Here is a 14,889-nt window from a genome sequence, read left to right on the forward strand (position 1 = left end):
CACGTGTGCATACACATACATGTGTGCATGCATATACATGTGTATATATGCATATACATGTATATGTGTGTGTGTGTAATTTTTAAAAAGCTTATAGTTTGACATTTAATATTGAAGTATTGACTAAATTACACTTCAAAACTTGTGTTGATCAAAAGACATCAAAAATAAAAATAAAAGGAAAGTCATAGACTGGAGAAAGAAATTCATTATAAATTTAACCAAAACAGGATCAGTACCTGTATTTATTAGAATAAATTTTAAAATATTTTCACAAATCAACAAGACAAAAATCTCAGTTGAAAATGCACAAAGGCTATTAACTGTCAATTCACAATGTAAAAGACCAGCATGGCTAATTACTATTTGGAAATAAATTCAGTCTTAAAATTCTGTTGTAAATCCAATAATTAGTGAGATGCAAAGTACAGCAAAATAAAGTACCATTTTACATCCATTAGATATTACTCAGCATTAAAAGAGAATAAAATTATGGCATTTCCAGGTAAATGGATGGAGTTGAGAATATCATGCTAAGCAAAGTAAGTCAATCCTGAAAAACCAAACACTGAATGTTCTCTCTGACAAGTGGATGCTGATTGATAATGGGAGGACCAATGGAAAAAAAATGAGGAACTCTGAGGGCAAAGAGGAGAGAGCAAATAGAGCCAACAGGAAGAGAATCCTGGAGGTATTTTACTCCTGATTGCAGTCAACCCTGGAGCCAGGTTTCCCCTTAAATTTCACCATAGTTCCATGAGGCATTCCAGTACTTTAATAAACCTCTTTTGCCCATGATGATGTGTTTCTGTCACCTACAACTGAAAGAGTCCTATTACAATCAGAGTCTAAGGTCATTAATCACTATAATCATATAACCAACTCCCCTGGCTCAGATTCCAAACACTGAACCACATTCTGATTATAATCTGGTTTCCCATATGGTTTTTTACACAGAGAGAATGCTTTTATTAGGCTGACATGACTGTCTAGTGTGCTTGAAAATTTTATTTCTCATTATAAATTAACTAATTAGAATTCTGGCTTTTCTTATGAGTTTATGAGCACAAGTCAATCTCCATGAGTCAGATAAATTCTGAAGCACAGATAAAATGATCTTTCTGGAAATGCAAAACCGAAGACCAGATGCTGATAAATTCACAGGATAATGCCATGCTGTAAGGATGCTTGGACATTAGACAGCTGGCTTTCACCCAGCACCTCCCACCATTTGTCACACATGCCCTCTTCGACCTTTAACAGGTGCAGCTAGGAGACAACTTTCAAGATAAAGAACAACTAAAGGTGTTTTGTAAGATGAGAAAGAGAGAGAAGTCTGATATTCAAGTTATCATTAGAGCTATGGTGTTAAAGTATCTATACATGTAAAAACACCAGTGGTAACATGTGTGAAGCGGTGACAAGATGATGTACCCAAATCCACAGAGTCACAGTGGATTAATTTTAAACTTGGAAGAAGCTTAAAAGTCAGCTGTTTCTTTTCTGTTGTGTCTAGAGGCAAGACAGATATTTTCTCACCCAACACCCTGGCAGTCATGACAAAGGTGAGTGACATCTACTCACCAAATCACATGGTCCCATCTAGGCATCTGAATCTGTGTAAGAGACCCAAAGAAGCAGGAAATTAATTTGAAATTAATCTCATTGCTGGAAGCAGTAGAACAGCATCTATTATTAAGACAAGTCCAGTCACAGAGGGCCACACAATATCTATGTTGCAGTGGGGAAGGAGGAAAGATTACGACCATTCTGGGAAATTCCGTTCCATTCTTTAGAGCAACCATTATTTAAAAATATATATATATATCATATTGTGCTGATATTGATGTCCCTGTCATTTCCTCCTACTTCTACCTACTGAGGCACCTTGCAACCCACTGAGAACCCAAAGAGAACAAGCAGGCAGAGGAAAGGCAAATTTTCACTCTCTTCTTGAGCTGAAACATCCATTTTCTCTTGCCCTCAGACATCAGAGCTTCTAGTTCTTGGGACTCTAGGATTTATAACAGCAGCCCTTTACTCCACAAATTCTTATGCTTTCAGAGTTGAAGTGGGTGTTATACCATCAGTTCCCCTGTTTCTCAGACCTTTAGACTCTAACAGAATGACCAAAGGCTCTCCTGGTAGCTTGTGGACAACAGATGTTTGGACTTCTTGGCCTCCATATTGTATGAGCCAATTCTCATAATAAAATACCATATGTATATAATGCTAAAGTGCACTGGACCTAGCTGCCTAAATGTAGTAATTGTTATATCCATTTTTATAGAGAAAAGCAATATTCAGAGAACTAAAGTATGTATCCTAGTCTCCTAGTTGGCAAGATAGCATACAAGAGTGTCTAAGATCATGAGTTTTAATGTTAAACTGTCTCAGTTAAAATTCTGACTTGTTATCACATACCAGCTATGAGAGTTGGGACATGTTACTTGACTTCTCTGTGCTCTGTTTTACCCTCCACAGAATGCAGATGATGGAACCAACTTATAAAGTTCTTGTAGGGAACATAAAAACATGACACATATAAGCTCCATGTAAATATTTGATTTATTAGTATTTCTAATATAGTTGTAAAGCACAGGAACCCAACTCAAACTTGAATAAGAAAGAAAAATACCGGCTCACAGAAGCAGGAGGTCATCATGTCATTCCTTTTCTTTTTCTATACCTCTGCATAACTCAATGCACAGACAGATGCTCCCCCAGAAGGAAGCTATCTTCTGAACCTGCAATCTGGGAATAGAGGAGGTATACTCCGCTCCATGTTTACCACCCCTGCATGTTCTCTGATTGGCCTAGCCTGGATCAGGTACCCAATACTTAGGCTTATGGGGAGATGGGAATGAGGAACAGAATTAGCCCGTCCATCATATAATCTAGCTGAATTACACCGAGGGAAAGAGAGGATGTTGGCCCCAAAGAAAAAAAACTGGCCACACAAAAACTAAAGGTCCTGCAATAAGATGCAGAATAGGGAATGGAATTCAAGTCCCTCTCATAACAACTGGCTAGTGTTTCACCAAGAGACACCATAGGAGTGCCTAAGTGGAAAAGAAAATAAATGCTTTGCACTATACTTTGAGAAAAGGGTTGGGGGTCCTCTAACAACTTATATGCAGTATGTTTCCTTTGAATAATACAGAGGTTTTACAGATGCTAAATGCCCCAATGAGAGGAATAAATTGTGGCCCAAGCTTGCTGTGGCTACTGTGAAATGACCACTCCACTCACACATATGGATGAAGGCTGTCTGCCAACAATGAAAACTTAACTGCCTGAACTACTTTTGGCCTCATTTAACTTGCCTATTTACACGACCATAGATGCCTTGCTCCTCGGAGCCATAAAATTTTAGCATGGGAAAGGACTTTACAGATCATTTGATCCAATCCCCTCATTTTCCAGATGGAAACAACCGGAGTCCAGAGAGAGTTATTAACCAGCACAAGGTCACCTAGTAGCTTTAACGTAGGTAGGCCAAGAAGTAGATCCCAGGTTTCCTAGTTTCCCATACTATGCTCTTTCAAAAAACTACACAATGTCAAAAAGTTATCCAGTGATCCAAGTCCATGTTAATTTGTTTCTTCTCCCACCAGGAGGATCATATAAGTATTAGGATGAATTGGGAAACATGACACACTTAAAATCATAAAATTTTAACAAATATACATTGATCATTACCATCAGAAGGCAATAAGTTTCAGTAAAATATGACAGTAATCAATATTTAGGGCTGACCTTGTATGAGATCTACCTTAGCTATTTCTCCATTCTCCAGTGGGTGCTTAATGCTCAGTATTCCTGACTGTTCTTAAACTGATCCCAGTTCCTAAGCAACTGCTTCTCACATGGCAAATACCCTCTACCAGAATTGGGGTTTTCCCTATTTAAAAAAAAAATGACTTCTTCTGTGGACCCTTATTCCTAGGATCAGAAAAGATTACATGAGTATATTTAAATTACTATCAAATCAATATTTAATATTCTGAGAAATAAGACCTCACATAAAATTATATTTCTTGCTAAATTTCCCTTTTAAAATTGCATCTGTTGATATAGTTTTTGTTGTTGTTTATTCTATTGTTTTTGTCTCTAGCTGTTCATTTAATGGTCACAGATACAATTCAGATACTTTTACACAAAAAAACTTACTTCCTGAAATGAATTAGCTATGACTATCTGGGTCTAAACAAATCATGAAATTATTCTGTATTAGATAATCAGATATGTAGGAACCCTCTGATAAGTTATGATTTAGTTTTCTAGGCCTCACAAAAAGTCTTTCAAAATTGAGTCAAATTTACTTGAGATGCTTGAAATCAGATAAGAGGGTAAGGAAAGATACTTAAGCTAGCCCATTCACTCTATTCACATTCCCATCCATTTTTCCTATATGCCTTAAAGGAAATCATCCTTCCCTTTATTTTTCTGTTTTTTTAAAGAGAGAGAGAGAGAGAATTTTTTAATATTTATTTTTTAGTTTTCAGTGGACACAACATTTTTATTTTATTTTTATGTGGTGCTGAGGATTGAACCCAGTGCCCCGCACATGCCAGGCGAGCACGCTACCGCTGAGCCACATCCCCAGCCCCCCTTTATTTTTCTGTTTTGACTATCTACATCTACATAGTAAAAATAATGTATTTTGAGACTCCTTACACAGGCAACCAGATCAGAGACCAAAAAAGCACTGTTACTGTCTAAGAGATTTTTGAACCTCCTTGACTCAACTCTTCCATCACTGGCCAATGTCAAGTCCTTGGGAATGGAGCCAACCCTCAAGAGAAACAATATATCTAATTCTGGATGAGCTCAATCCAGACTCAAAGTCTATAAATCTCATATTAAGTCTTTGCTATCAATTTTCATCTCTGCCTAATTGTTCCCTATATTATAAATTTTTTCTGTTTATCTCAGTCTGGGGCATATAAGGAAGAAATTGTTCACAGAGCCCTTTTTTCTAGTGAAAGTCAGGAGTGACAAGTTTGACAAAAGTGACAAGTGACGAGTGGTATTGAGCATTCTAGTTCTTCTGATTTTCAATCTGTTTCACTGAGATGTGTGCTACCAATTTGTGTTAAGTATTGTGTCTTCTCCATCTTGGTCCCAAGTGAAGTAAGTGGGCCAAAGGCTGAGTTATGAGAAAAAGAAACAAGTAGTTGAGTGTCATTACAATGTAATGGATATTATCTCAAAAAATTAAAAATCATTAAAAATTATTGCATTGGACTAATGTCTTCTTAATAACAAAGCTATACCTTTCTTATGATTTTTTTTTCCTTAAGAGGTAACCTGAAGTTTAAATTTACATTATGATTACAGCCTTTCTTTTATAAGTTGAAGCACATTATTTTGGTCCATTGAGCAAACTCATTCTTATTCATTGCCTTTTAAAGTTGACATTTAACTTCCACAGCTGTACAACTGGCAAGAAGCAAAAGAATATTTAATATTCAAGACAGCAGATTCTAAATCCCCACAGCATTCTATTATACGGACTGTCCTTTAATTAGTGTATATTACCTGAAAGAAAGAATTACTTATGGAATTAGCAAAGGACAGTTGAAGGTGCTCATGTGTTTATTTCCTTGCTAATACTCATAAATCCAATAACACAAAGAAGTTCTAGCAGTTCAAATTAATAATAAGGGCTGGTTTTCTGAAACACCATGACTTCTAATGCATTTATCAAAATAGAATTGAAGACATCATTGTGTTCTCCAGGTCTCAAATTCCTAAATCAAATAAGAAATTAGATACACCCCCTTTTACTATAATTTGTTGTTCAACATCAGAAGTAATTAACTTATGCATTCAAATCATGGTGCACCTGCTATGGGTCAGGCACTATGTTAGGCACTGGGGATGGAACTGTGACAGTCCTGCCCCTCAGAGCATTGAATTCAAAAAAGAAACACACAAAAAAAGGAAGTAATGGCAAAAGCAAATAAAGAGTGTTAGTATAAAAGAAGCACACAGCGCTATGAACAGCCATGAGGAGGGGTCTAACGAAGTCATGGGAATAGGGGTGTTAGGTATGGGAAGGTCCTCTGGAGGAGGCCAGCTTCAGAGTTAAAGTTGAACAACACATCGAATCTTGCTTTCCTCAAGAGCTCCTCGAAAATTTCATTAGCACCTTAGAATCCACAAGAATAGATAGAACAGAAAGGAAGGGAGGAAACAAATTTTGGAAGCATAAAAGAAGATGGATAAGGTAGCAGAGAGCCAAATTCTAAGATATCAAAGGGTGACTGAGGCAGAGCTATTCAAGAAGCAGTTAATGAGTTCCAAAGGTCCTCCTCCACTGCAGAGCAACTGCACCTCCCCTGGTAAACTTCCCCTGGGGCTCCTCCTCTGGTAATCTGACCAGCCCAAGAGCGAAGACTGAAATTATCACACTAAGGCTGCTTTGAAAAGCCGACCCAGCTAGATTCCTCCAATGACGCTTGACCATAGGCTCCCAGCCCTATTGTTTCATTATTAACAAAACCCAAGGACTGATGACCAGCCAACTGAGGAAAATGTCTCTCACATGAAGACAGATGCCATACAAACAAAAACTAAAACTAAAGAAAAAGCAGCTCTGAGTGAAGACTATGTGTGAGAAGAAATTCAAAGAAAAACAAAAACTCTCATTAACCGTCCCAGATAGTTAAGGGAAGATATGGTGGTCATGAAACCCCAAAAGGATCTTATAAAAACAGAATAATTCAGAAAACAAAATTCATTAGTAGCACTGAAGTAATAGAGAGCAAAGTAAATACTAAAGATAAAAAGAAAAAAAAAGAGAAAAAAGACAAGAAAATCCGAGGAATCAGGCCAAGCAACCCAATATCCAAGTAGAAAATTTCTGAAAGAGAAAACAAAATGCATCAAGAATGAAACAAATCAAGAAAATTGTCCTGAAGTCACAGTTGCTGTTCTAATTGTTTTACATATCTTAATTTGCTTAGTTCTCACAACAATCCTGTAATACACAATCCAGTATCAAGAATTTTGTCATGTTTGTAAGTATATTTCCATATCACTTACCTGTATATTACAAAATATGTGTTCTTTAGAAAGATGAGTGGATAAGAAATTTCCTTTTTTGTAGTGGTAATTAACACTGTTCCCCAAATAATTTCTATTATCAGTAAAAATGTATCAATCTCTTGCTCTACAGTCCATTCTGTTTTCACAGTAGTGCTCCAAGAGGTCGTTGCAAACCCTGAATTAGCAAGCATTGAACCACCGTTGCTCTTAAGGGAAATACAAGGTTAGGTTCCTGAAAGCGTCTGGTCATGACATGTCACTGCTTGATCAATATATGACCTTATTTTGTGCGTGTTTCTGTTTAAAGACATCTTATTTAGAATATATTGTCACTTCATCAACATTGAACTTGCCACCAATAGCACTATCATCATTACCTGAATGAAGTTTATCTAACACATGGATTTTCTCCAAAAGGCACATCACCGCTTTATTGTATTTAGGGACATGATGGCACTTCAGCACTATGCTTGGGGGACATTTTAACAACGAGATCAACAAAAAGCATAAAAGTTAGAAAAGCATGGCACTAAATAGACTGTGAAGGGACAGTCGTTTACTGCATGAGAACTAAAACAAGAAGGCAGATCACCTCCATATTTTACTTCAGCTGAAAGTGTGAACATCAGGTGACTTAACATTTTGCCCATGTTTGCAAGTAACTGCATCAGTACCGCAAGTATTAATTTGAAGGTTACAAATAAATTTTAGAGAGTTAGGAGAATTTGTAAATACAGATGTGCAAATAATGAGGATTGGCTTGCATTATTCCTTTTATTATTGTTGTTGTTATTGTTATATCTCTTGATTGAAAAAAAAATTTGTTAAAGAAAATCTGAAATGTCATGTAACAGTCATTTTGTTGACCTTGGCATACCCTCATGCCTTCACTCCTCTGGATCAATAAATATTTTATACAACCTGCAGCAGTTTGGGGGCTACTTACATTTTATTCCAATCTGGTGGATGTCTGGTAAAAAGAGCCCCAAAATCTGTTGCAGGCAACCCTGTATCCCTGAAAACAAGAAGGGATGGCATTTTTTTAATAATATGTGACAGACTGCCATAAATAAATTATCAAAGCTGTATAAAATGAATTTAGGGTTGAAGTTTACAATTATTTTTACAGGGTTTTATGTTGGCAATGTTTATCCACTTTGAAAAATAAATGTCTAAGTAAAAGGAAATTTTAACATTTTGTCATTACTTTGACTGCCTTTTCCAATAATAACAATAAAAGACAAAGTCGATGTCATGCTCTTCCATGAAGAGGCACTGGCAAGGACTTGCATACACATATAAACAACTAGAATACAAGTCCAGCTCTCATGTAGAACATAACATACTCCAATGGCAGGGACACCAGAGCAATTAATTCTGGTTAATGACAGCTTACCTAATTCTGACAGCATTTCCGGCAATATTTCTAGCTACATTGCATACTTTATCTCATCTAAACTTCTGAACCACCTTTTGAGGTGAACAGTTTAGTCTTTCCCATTTTATAGGTGTACAAACAGGATTGTATGCATCGAATAACTTTCACATTTGTGAAAGTGGGGTTCAAACCTAGATAGTCAGAAAATGTATAAAGAGGAAATGAAATTTTTAGCTGGACCAAGAATATGTGAAAGTGTTGACTGCTAAACCATTGAGGGAAAAGAAAGTTTGAGGCAAAAAAAATAGGAGGCGTCTATACATTACTATTAATACAAATCCTTTCCTGCATGTTCAGGTCCTATAAACAAAAGAAGGTATTTAGAATACCTCTCAATAATCCCAGAGCACATTGTTTCCTCATTTAATAAGGGCTTGCTCTTTATTTCAACGAAGTTTTTGTTTGAAAAACCTTGTGCCATCTCTTCGTGTGTTTCTGATATCCAAATCTGGAAAAATAGAAGCCACGTGTAAGAAAAATGAATTAATCACCAAAAAATGTCCAGTTACTAAAATATTTTCCCATTGAAGTGCATTCTAATTTTAATTATTGACTCCTTCACATTAAAAAATAATATAGCCCTCAACTATTTTATCATGAATATCTAAAAATAGCAATTTTTACTATGTGTTGTTGGAAAATAAAAATCAAATTAGTTGTTCCTATAAAATAGAAAGTGTTTCATTCAACTAAATACTAATTTTTACCTACCTTCTATTTCCTTTTTTATTCTTCTTAGGGTTGTTATATTTAACTTCCCTAAGTAAGAAAACATTTGTTGCAATCACTTTTTAAATATAAAAGGACTGCAGACATCATCATCATCATTGTTATCCATTCTTTATTAGGGAGGATAATTTGATAAATATCAAGCAATTATTACTATGGGAGTTAATCTGAAAACTAATGTTTTCAGACCAATTGCAGAAGCATCATGGGTAGCATCTAAGGAATCTTGGGAAGAAAAATGGAGCTAAGGAGTCAGTATTTCACCCATATGAACCTCTAGATCATAAATCTGGAGGTTCAGAGCAGAGAACCAGAACTCATCACCAAAAGAACCCACTCTTTTACCTGAGCCCAAAGACTAGGTTCCCCCAAACATCCAGTGAAATCTCAGAACACAATAATCCCACTAGATTTTTGTTTCACACAAAGGCTTACCACTCTTTAGAAACCTGAAGGCTCCAATTGCAGTAGTATCACAGCTGTAGTCCAAGAGGTTTGGTCTACTTCAAGGTAGCAAGAAGGCTCTGCTATAACTAGGATCCTACCCAACTCAAAATAGTTTTAACCGTTGTCTCTGGGCTGGATCCCTGGTCTACACCACCGATCTCTGACCACTGTTCTCTAAAACCTCAACTTACGAAATCATTAGTCTCCCAGCCCAATTTCCCAGCTGTGAACTGTTCTTCCTCTAAGATTTCACCACTCACCAGTCAATGCTAAGGGAGCCTGGATGGGACCTCATGTTATACATCTTAATAACAAAGGAAGAAAAAAATATCTTTGGGGAAACAATTAGCATCCACCTTTTTTTGAAGGTATAGAATTGAAAATTTGACGTGAGCTATGTTCTGATCATTTTCAACAGTAAAATATTTTAATAAATCCACCGACCCTTCAGAAATTATGTGCAGTAAAGATATTGAAATAATGCAGGATTAAAAGGAAACAGATAATGATAGCATTAGTATATGCATTATTTCACTGAATACAAAGAGCAACGCTGTGACTTGTTTACCAATCTTGGCCTCAGAAGGAAAAGACCAATCAAATGGGGAACTGAGGAGAATATAAGGATCCATTTATAAAAGTATGGTGAACATTAAGATCTCAACAATGTTGAAGTACTCTGAGAATAGTCACAGAGAAGAGCCATATGGTAGAGCAGTTACTGAACCCAAAAAAACCTACAGCTATAAAGATAGTGCAATCTAATAGTTGTGGTTTTTCAGAACAGGCACACAATGATCACCAAATCATGGTCCTGTAGGCAGGAAATCACAGGATAAGTAGTCACACTCATTCTTCTCCCTCCTCTAATCACCTGCCAGTGCTTCTTGCAGGCCAATCCCCCACAGAATGCTAGAGGGCAAGGAAGCTCATTGGTGTAATCTACAGAAGTTATCCTTCTTGGCACTTGGTGGAGAAAGCTAGAAAATAGATCAGGAGGGCAAAGGAAGAATTCTTGACATAATTTATTTCCATTTTACAGGTGGGAAAACTGAGGCTGAAAGGAATTAAGCAATGTGCAGCTAGAAAGTACAAGTCCCATCCAATCTGATTCATTCATTCACCTGTCCATATATATTCCCACAGTGCCAGTCTTCATAGCAGGTTTACGATGATATCCTCCATGCTTTTTACATGAAAGAATAAAACCTAATGTGAACAGCCTCTGTTGATTTCTGGTTTCTGGTATATGTAGGCAAACCTAATCCTACACCAGCTTAATGTGAAAAATCACTTTGGTGTAGAAATGTTCATAACCTGACGTAAGCGTGGGTGATCCATAAAAGCACTTCCATATGTTTAAAAGTCTTTTGGGTTTTATATATATATATACACATCACAAACTGGAGATTGGCAATTTGGTACATGAGATAGCTAAATTAACACAGCACACACTCATAAAATATCACTAAAATTTCCATTCAATTTGCATAATAAAATCCAGCTTGAGTCAAATGGTAATATAAAAAAATATCAAATGTGTATAGGCAGTGCGTTTCATAATATCACTTATTCCCTGTTTTCTTGACTATCAGGGTTTTTTTTAAGTCCCAGTTGCTAAACTTCTAGAATGACCCCACCCCCCCGACCCCCGATATGTGTTGCATTTAAGAAAACCCAGTAGACACATAACCTGGGTAATTGGCACAGAGAATGAGGAGTAGCTTGTGACTTCCTCTCAAGTGACACATTTAAGGTAGCCAGCATCTTTGTCCCCAGGATGACTTACCTCTTGGAAAAATCATGGAAAGGTTCATTTTAGATGACTTTCAATTGACAGTTCTTTCTTGGGCCCCCCAAAAGAAGACTCCTCTGACACATACTGAAGACAGTATAAGACTTGCCAAGTCAGGTTTTCCCTCTGATGCCACAGGCTGCTTCTGAAACCCTCTAGCCTATAGCCTTTTGGCAAGCATGAATGAGAGAGACCCCAGTCCATCAAATCCCCCAACCTCCAAGGAACTCTTATCAAGTCCTGGGTGATACCTGTGAGGGCCTAACTCTTCAGGTTTAGAGTGAAGGAACACCTTTTCTGTCTCTACCCTCCGGGAGTGAGATCACAACCTGCACTGTCCCTCCAGATGATTCTGACACATTCTAAATGCTTTTGTTCAGGTCTTCTCAAAAAAATTTTTTTTGATTGTTTGTCTTTATATCTTTAAGGTGAATGAGGAGAGATCACGAAATTCAGTTTCTGCAGAAATGCTTTGCATGTTCTACCTAACTAGTTTGTCTCTTCACTTTGAAATAAAGTCGAAGATTGTAGATCTTAGATCTTCAGTCAAAAATAAAGAAAAGTCTTTAGTGTCAAACAGCTCACCTCCTCCAAGGATAGCATTTTTGTATAATTGACAAAAAAAAAAATCAGCAGCTGCAAGAACAGGTAACACCCAAGACTTTGTTAGCAATCTTTTTTTTTTTTTTAAAGAGAGAGTGAGAGAGAGAGGGGGATAGAGAGAGAGAGAGAGAATTTTTTTAAAATATTTATTTATTTTTTCTTAGTTCTCGGTGGACACAACATCCTTGTTTGTATGTGGTGCTGAGGATCGAACCCAGGCCGCACGCACGCCAGGTGAGCGCGCTACCGCTTGAGCCACATCCCCAGCCCCAGCAATCTTGCTCTTTAAAAGTCATCAAAAAGGCCATTCTTATCTCTCAGCAGTAGTTTTGCCCTTGAAAATACTGGTCCTCTTTTCACATCTAGGTTAACTCAGTAGAGCCACACAGAGTCTTAAAGGACCCCAGAGAGTTCCCCACAAATACAACCATCACTATTTTGAACAAATGAGACTTGCTAGGTATAATAAAAAACTAATTCAATTTCCTCCCCACTGCCTGTTCAAGCAAGCTTTTATAGGATGGTTAAATTCCTGTTTCTAGAAGAAATAAATCTTGAGCAAGTCTCAATTTTTTTTTTGTCTGATTACTCTAAGTAAAAAAAAAAACATTTCTTGTCACAAAACAGTCTTGGCTACATAATGAATAGTAGACAAATAATCACAAAAGGACATTCATGCTGTCCAGTGTCTGGGGAAAGGAAAGAGTAGAACAGGTGGAGAAATAGAAAATCAACAAACCTCACCCTGTCCTTCACCTCCCAATTCCCTCTGCAGACTTCCCTGGCCTGAAGTAGGCTTTAGCTGGTAGAGGAGAAAAGTTTTAACCTTAAATGAAATCATCATTTTGATGAGATATTTAATTATTGAAATATGAGCAATAGGTTTTTATTACCTGAGAGTGACTAAAGAAATTATAGTATCTGTATAAGATCTTATCCAAGAAAAAGGAAAAAACTAACTCTATGGAGCAGTGTAAATAGACAGTGGAAGCAAAGAATATGGGCGTGTGTGTGTGTGTGTGTGAGTGTGTGTGTGTGTGTGTGTATACATGTGTGCACATGCCCATGATTGGGCCATTTAAGTTTCATTTATTCAACATAACAGTTATGCCTGCTTAAGTAAACTAATATATGTGAAAAATTAATATCTAGTCTAAGAGTTAAATTAGGGCATGAATAGTGACATATAATTGCAGTAGCAAAGAGAATGATGGGATTCAAAGGGTGTGTGGCCTGCTTTCATTCCTGTCCCAAATCCCTAGAAATGACAGAGAAGATATTTGCTAGAATAAATGACCCCACAGATGTAGCAAAGTACATTCATTGGCCAAAATTTATACAGAATTTACTGAAAGAGGAAAGGCAGATGCAGTTATGCTGATACTGAAAGACAATCCAAAATACTTCCAGGAAGTGATGCTCAAAATGTTGGCATCAACTCCAACTTCAGAGACTATGGAGACAGGAAGAAAAGGAAGCCCTCGCTCAGCAATCCACTGCCCCTAAATATCTTACGGTTAAAATGGCAGTGAAAATTATTCCATCTATAAAAACTTGATCCATATGCTCCATTCAGGTACTTAGATGCAAATTCAAGGAGCATCTGTTAAGATTATACTGGTTAAAACACTATTCTACTATGTCAAAGAAAAATATCTGAACTAAGTACATTATAATCTAATATCTTAGATCTAGTATAATTATCTTTTAAAATTCCTTTTAAAGTCATTAATTTCAAAATATCCTATTTTATCTACAAAACAGCTCATATTTAGGCCTATATGTAACTATTCTTTTTAAAGTTTTGTTTTATTTTTAATTGACAAAATATTAATCAAATGTGTGTGTGTGTGTGTGTGTGTGTATACCTACACATACTGTATGTGTGTGTGTTGGTGGTGCTGGGGATTGAAACCAGGGCTTTGTGTATGCTAGGCAAGCATTTTACCAACTGAGCTATTTCCCCAACCCCTAATTGCATATATTTATGGGACATAATATGAGATTTCAATTCATGCATACAATGTGTAATGACCAAATCAGGCTATTAGCAATCCAACACCTCAGATATTTATTTTTTATATTTTTGTAGTGAAGAGACTTAAAATTCCTCTCTTATAGCTCTTTAAAATTTAAATTATTATTAGCTATAGCCATGATGTTGTACAATAGAATATCAGAACTTACTCTTCCTATCTAACCACAACTCTGTGCTAGTTGACTATCTTCTCCCCATCTCTTCCACTTCCCTGTCCTCTCAGCCTCTAGTAACCACCATTCTATTCTCTTCTCCAAGGAGTTTGACTTTTTAAGATTCTATGTATGATTGTGATCATAAATCTTAGGGATTCAACATGCACCACTTCCTCAGACATGGTCTCTCTTCAGCCTCTTGCAGCCCTCATCTCAACATCAGTCTCACATGCAAGGACTGTGGCACCTGCCCTTGGTGGCATTGGGGATGCTTAGGAAAGAGGCTTAACAAATTGAAAAAACAATAATGGATGTGCTCCTGATAATTTTACTCTGCACTGAATTCATTCTGATAGAGTTATATCATTTTAATACAGTCCAAATAAATACCAAAACAAATATCATAATTCAAAATGCTATTGCTCATAATCACTTAGACTAATAGACAATCAGAGAAAAACCCAGTGCCTTGAACTACTTCTCCCCTGTGAATCTAGATCCTCTGTGGTTCCACTTGGCCTCCTGAAACCTCTAGAACCATGGAGTAGGAAACCATTTATCTCACCATCAAAACCTAAGCAGCATTTTCCGAGAGTGTGTCAAGAAAGGGTTCCTTTAAGATTCAGTT

At 36.8% G+C, this 14,889-nt stretch overlaps 1 protein-coding gene across 2 annotated transcripts in view; it reads right to left on the bottom strand.

Moving 5' to 3' along the window:
• Cfap95 (cilia and flagella associated protein 95) overlaps window positions 1-14,889 on the bottom strand; it is a 97,400-nt gene that overhangs the window by 19,805 nt on the left and 62,706 nt on the right. For both annotated transcript variants that reach the window (XM_078047548.1, XM_005324127.3), the window contains exons 3-4: window positions 8,824-8,942; window positions 8,003-8,071 (exon numbers count right to left, since the gene is read on the bottom strand). In XM_078047548.1, coding sequence (XP_077903674.1) covers window positions 8,003-8,071; window positions 8,824-8,942 — 188 coding nt within the window. The remainder of the gene's footprint in view (window positions 1-8,002; window positions 8,072-8,823; window positions 8,943-14,889) is intronic.

Source organism: Ictidomys tridecemlineatus, chromosome 4 (genome assembly GCF_052094955.1).
Source record: "Ictidomys tridecemlineatus isolate mIctTri1 chromosome 4, mIctTri1.hap1, whole genome shotgun sequence".
Lineage (NCBI taxonomy): Eukaryota > Metazoa > Chordata > Mammalia > Rodentia > Sciuridae > Ictidomys > Ictidomys tridecemlineatus.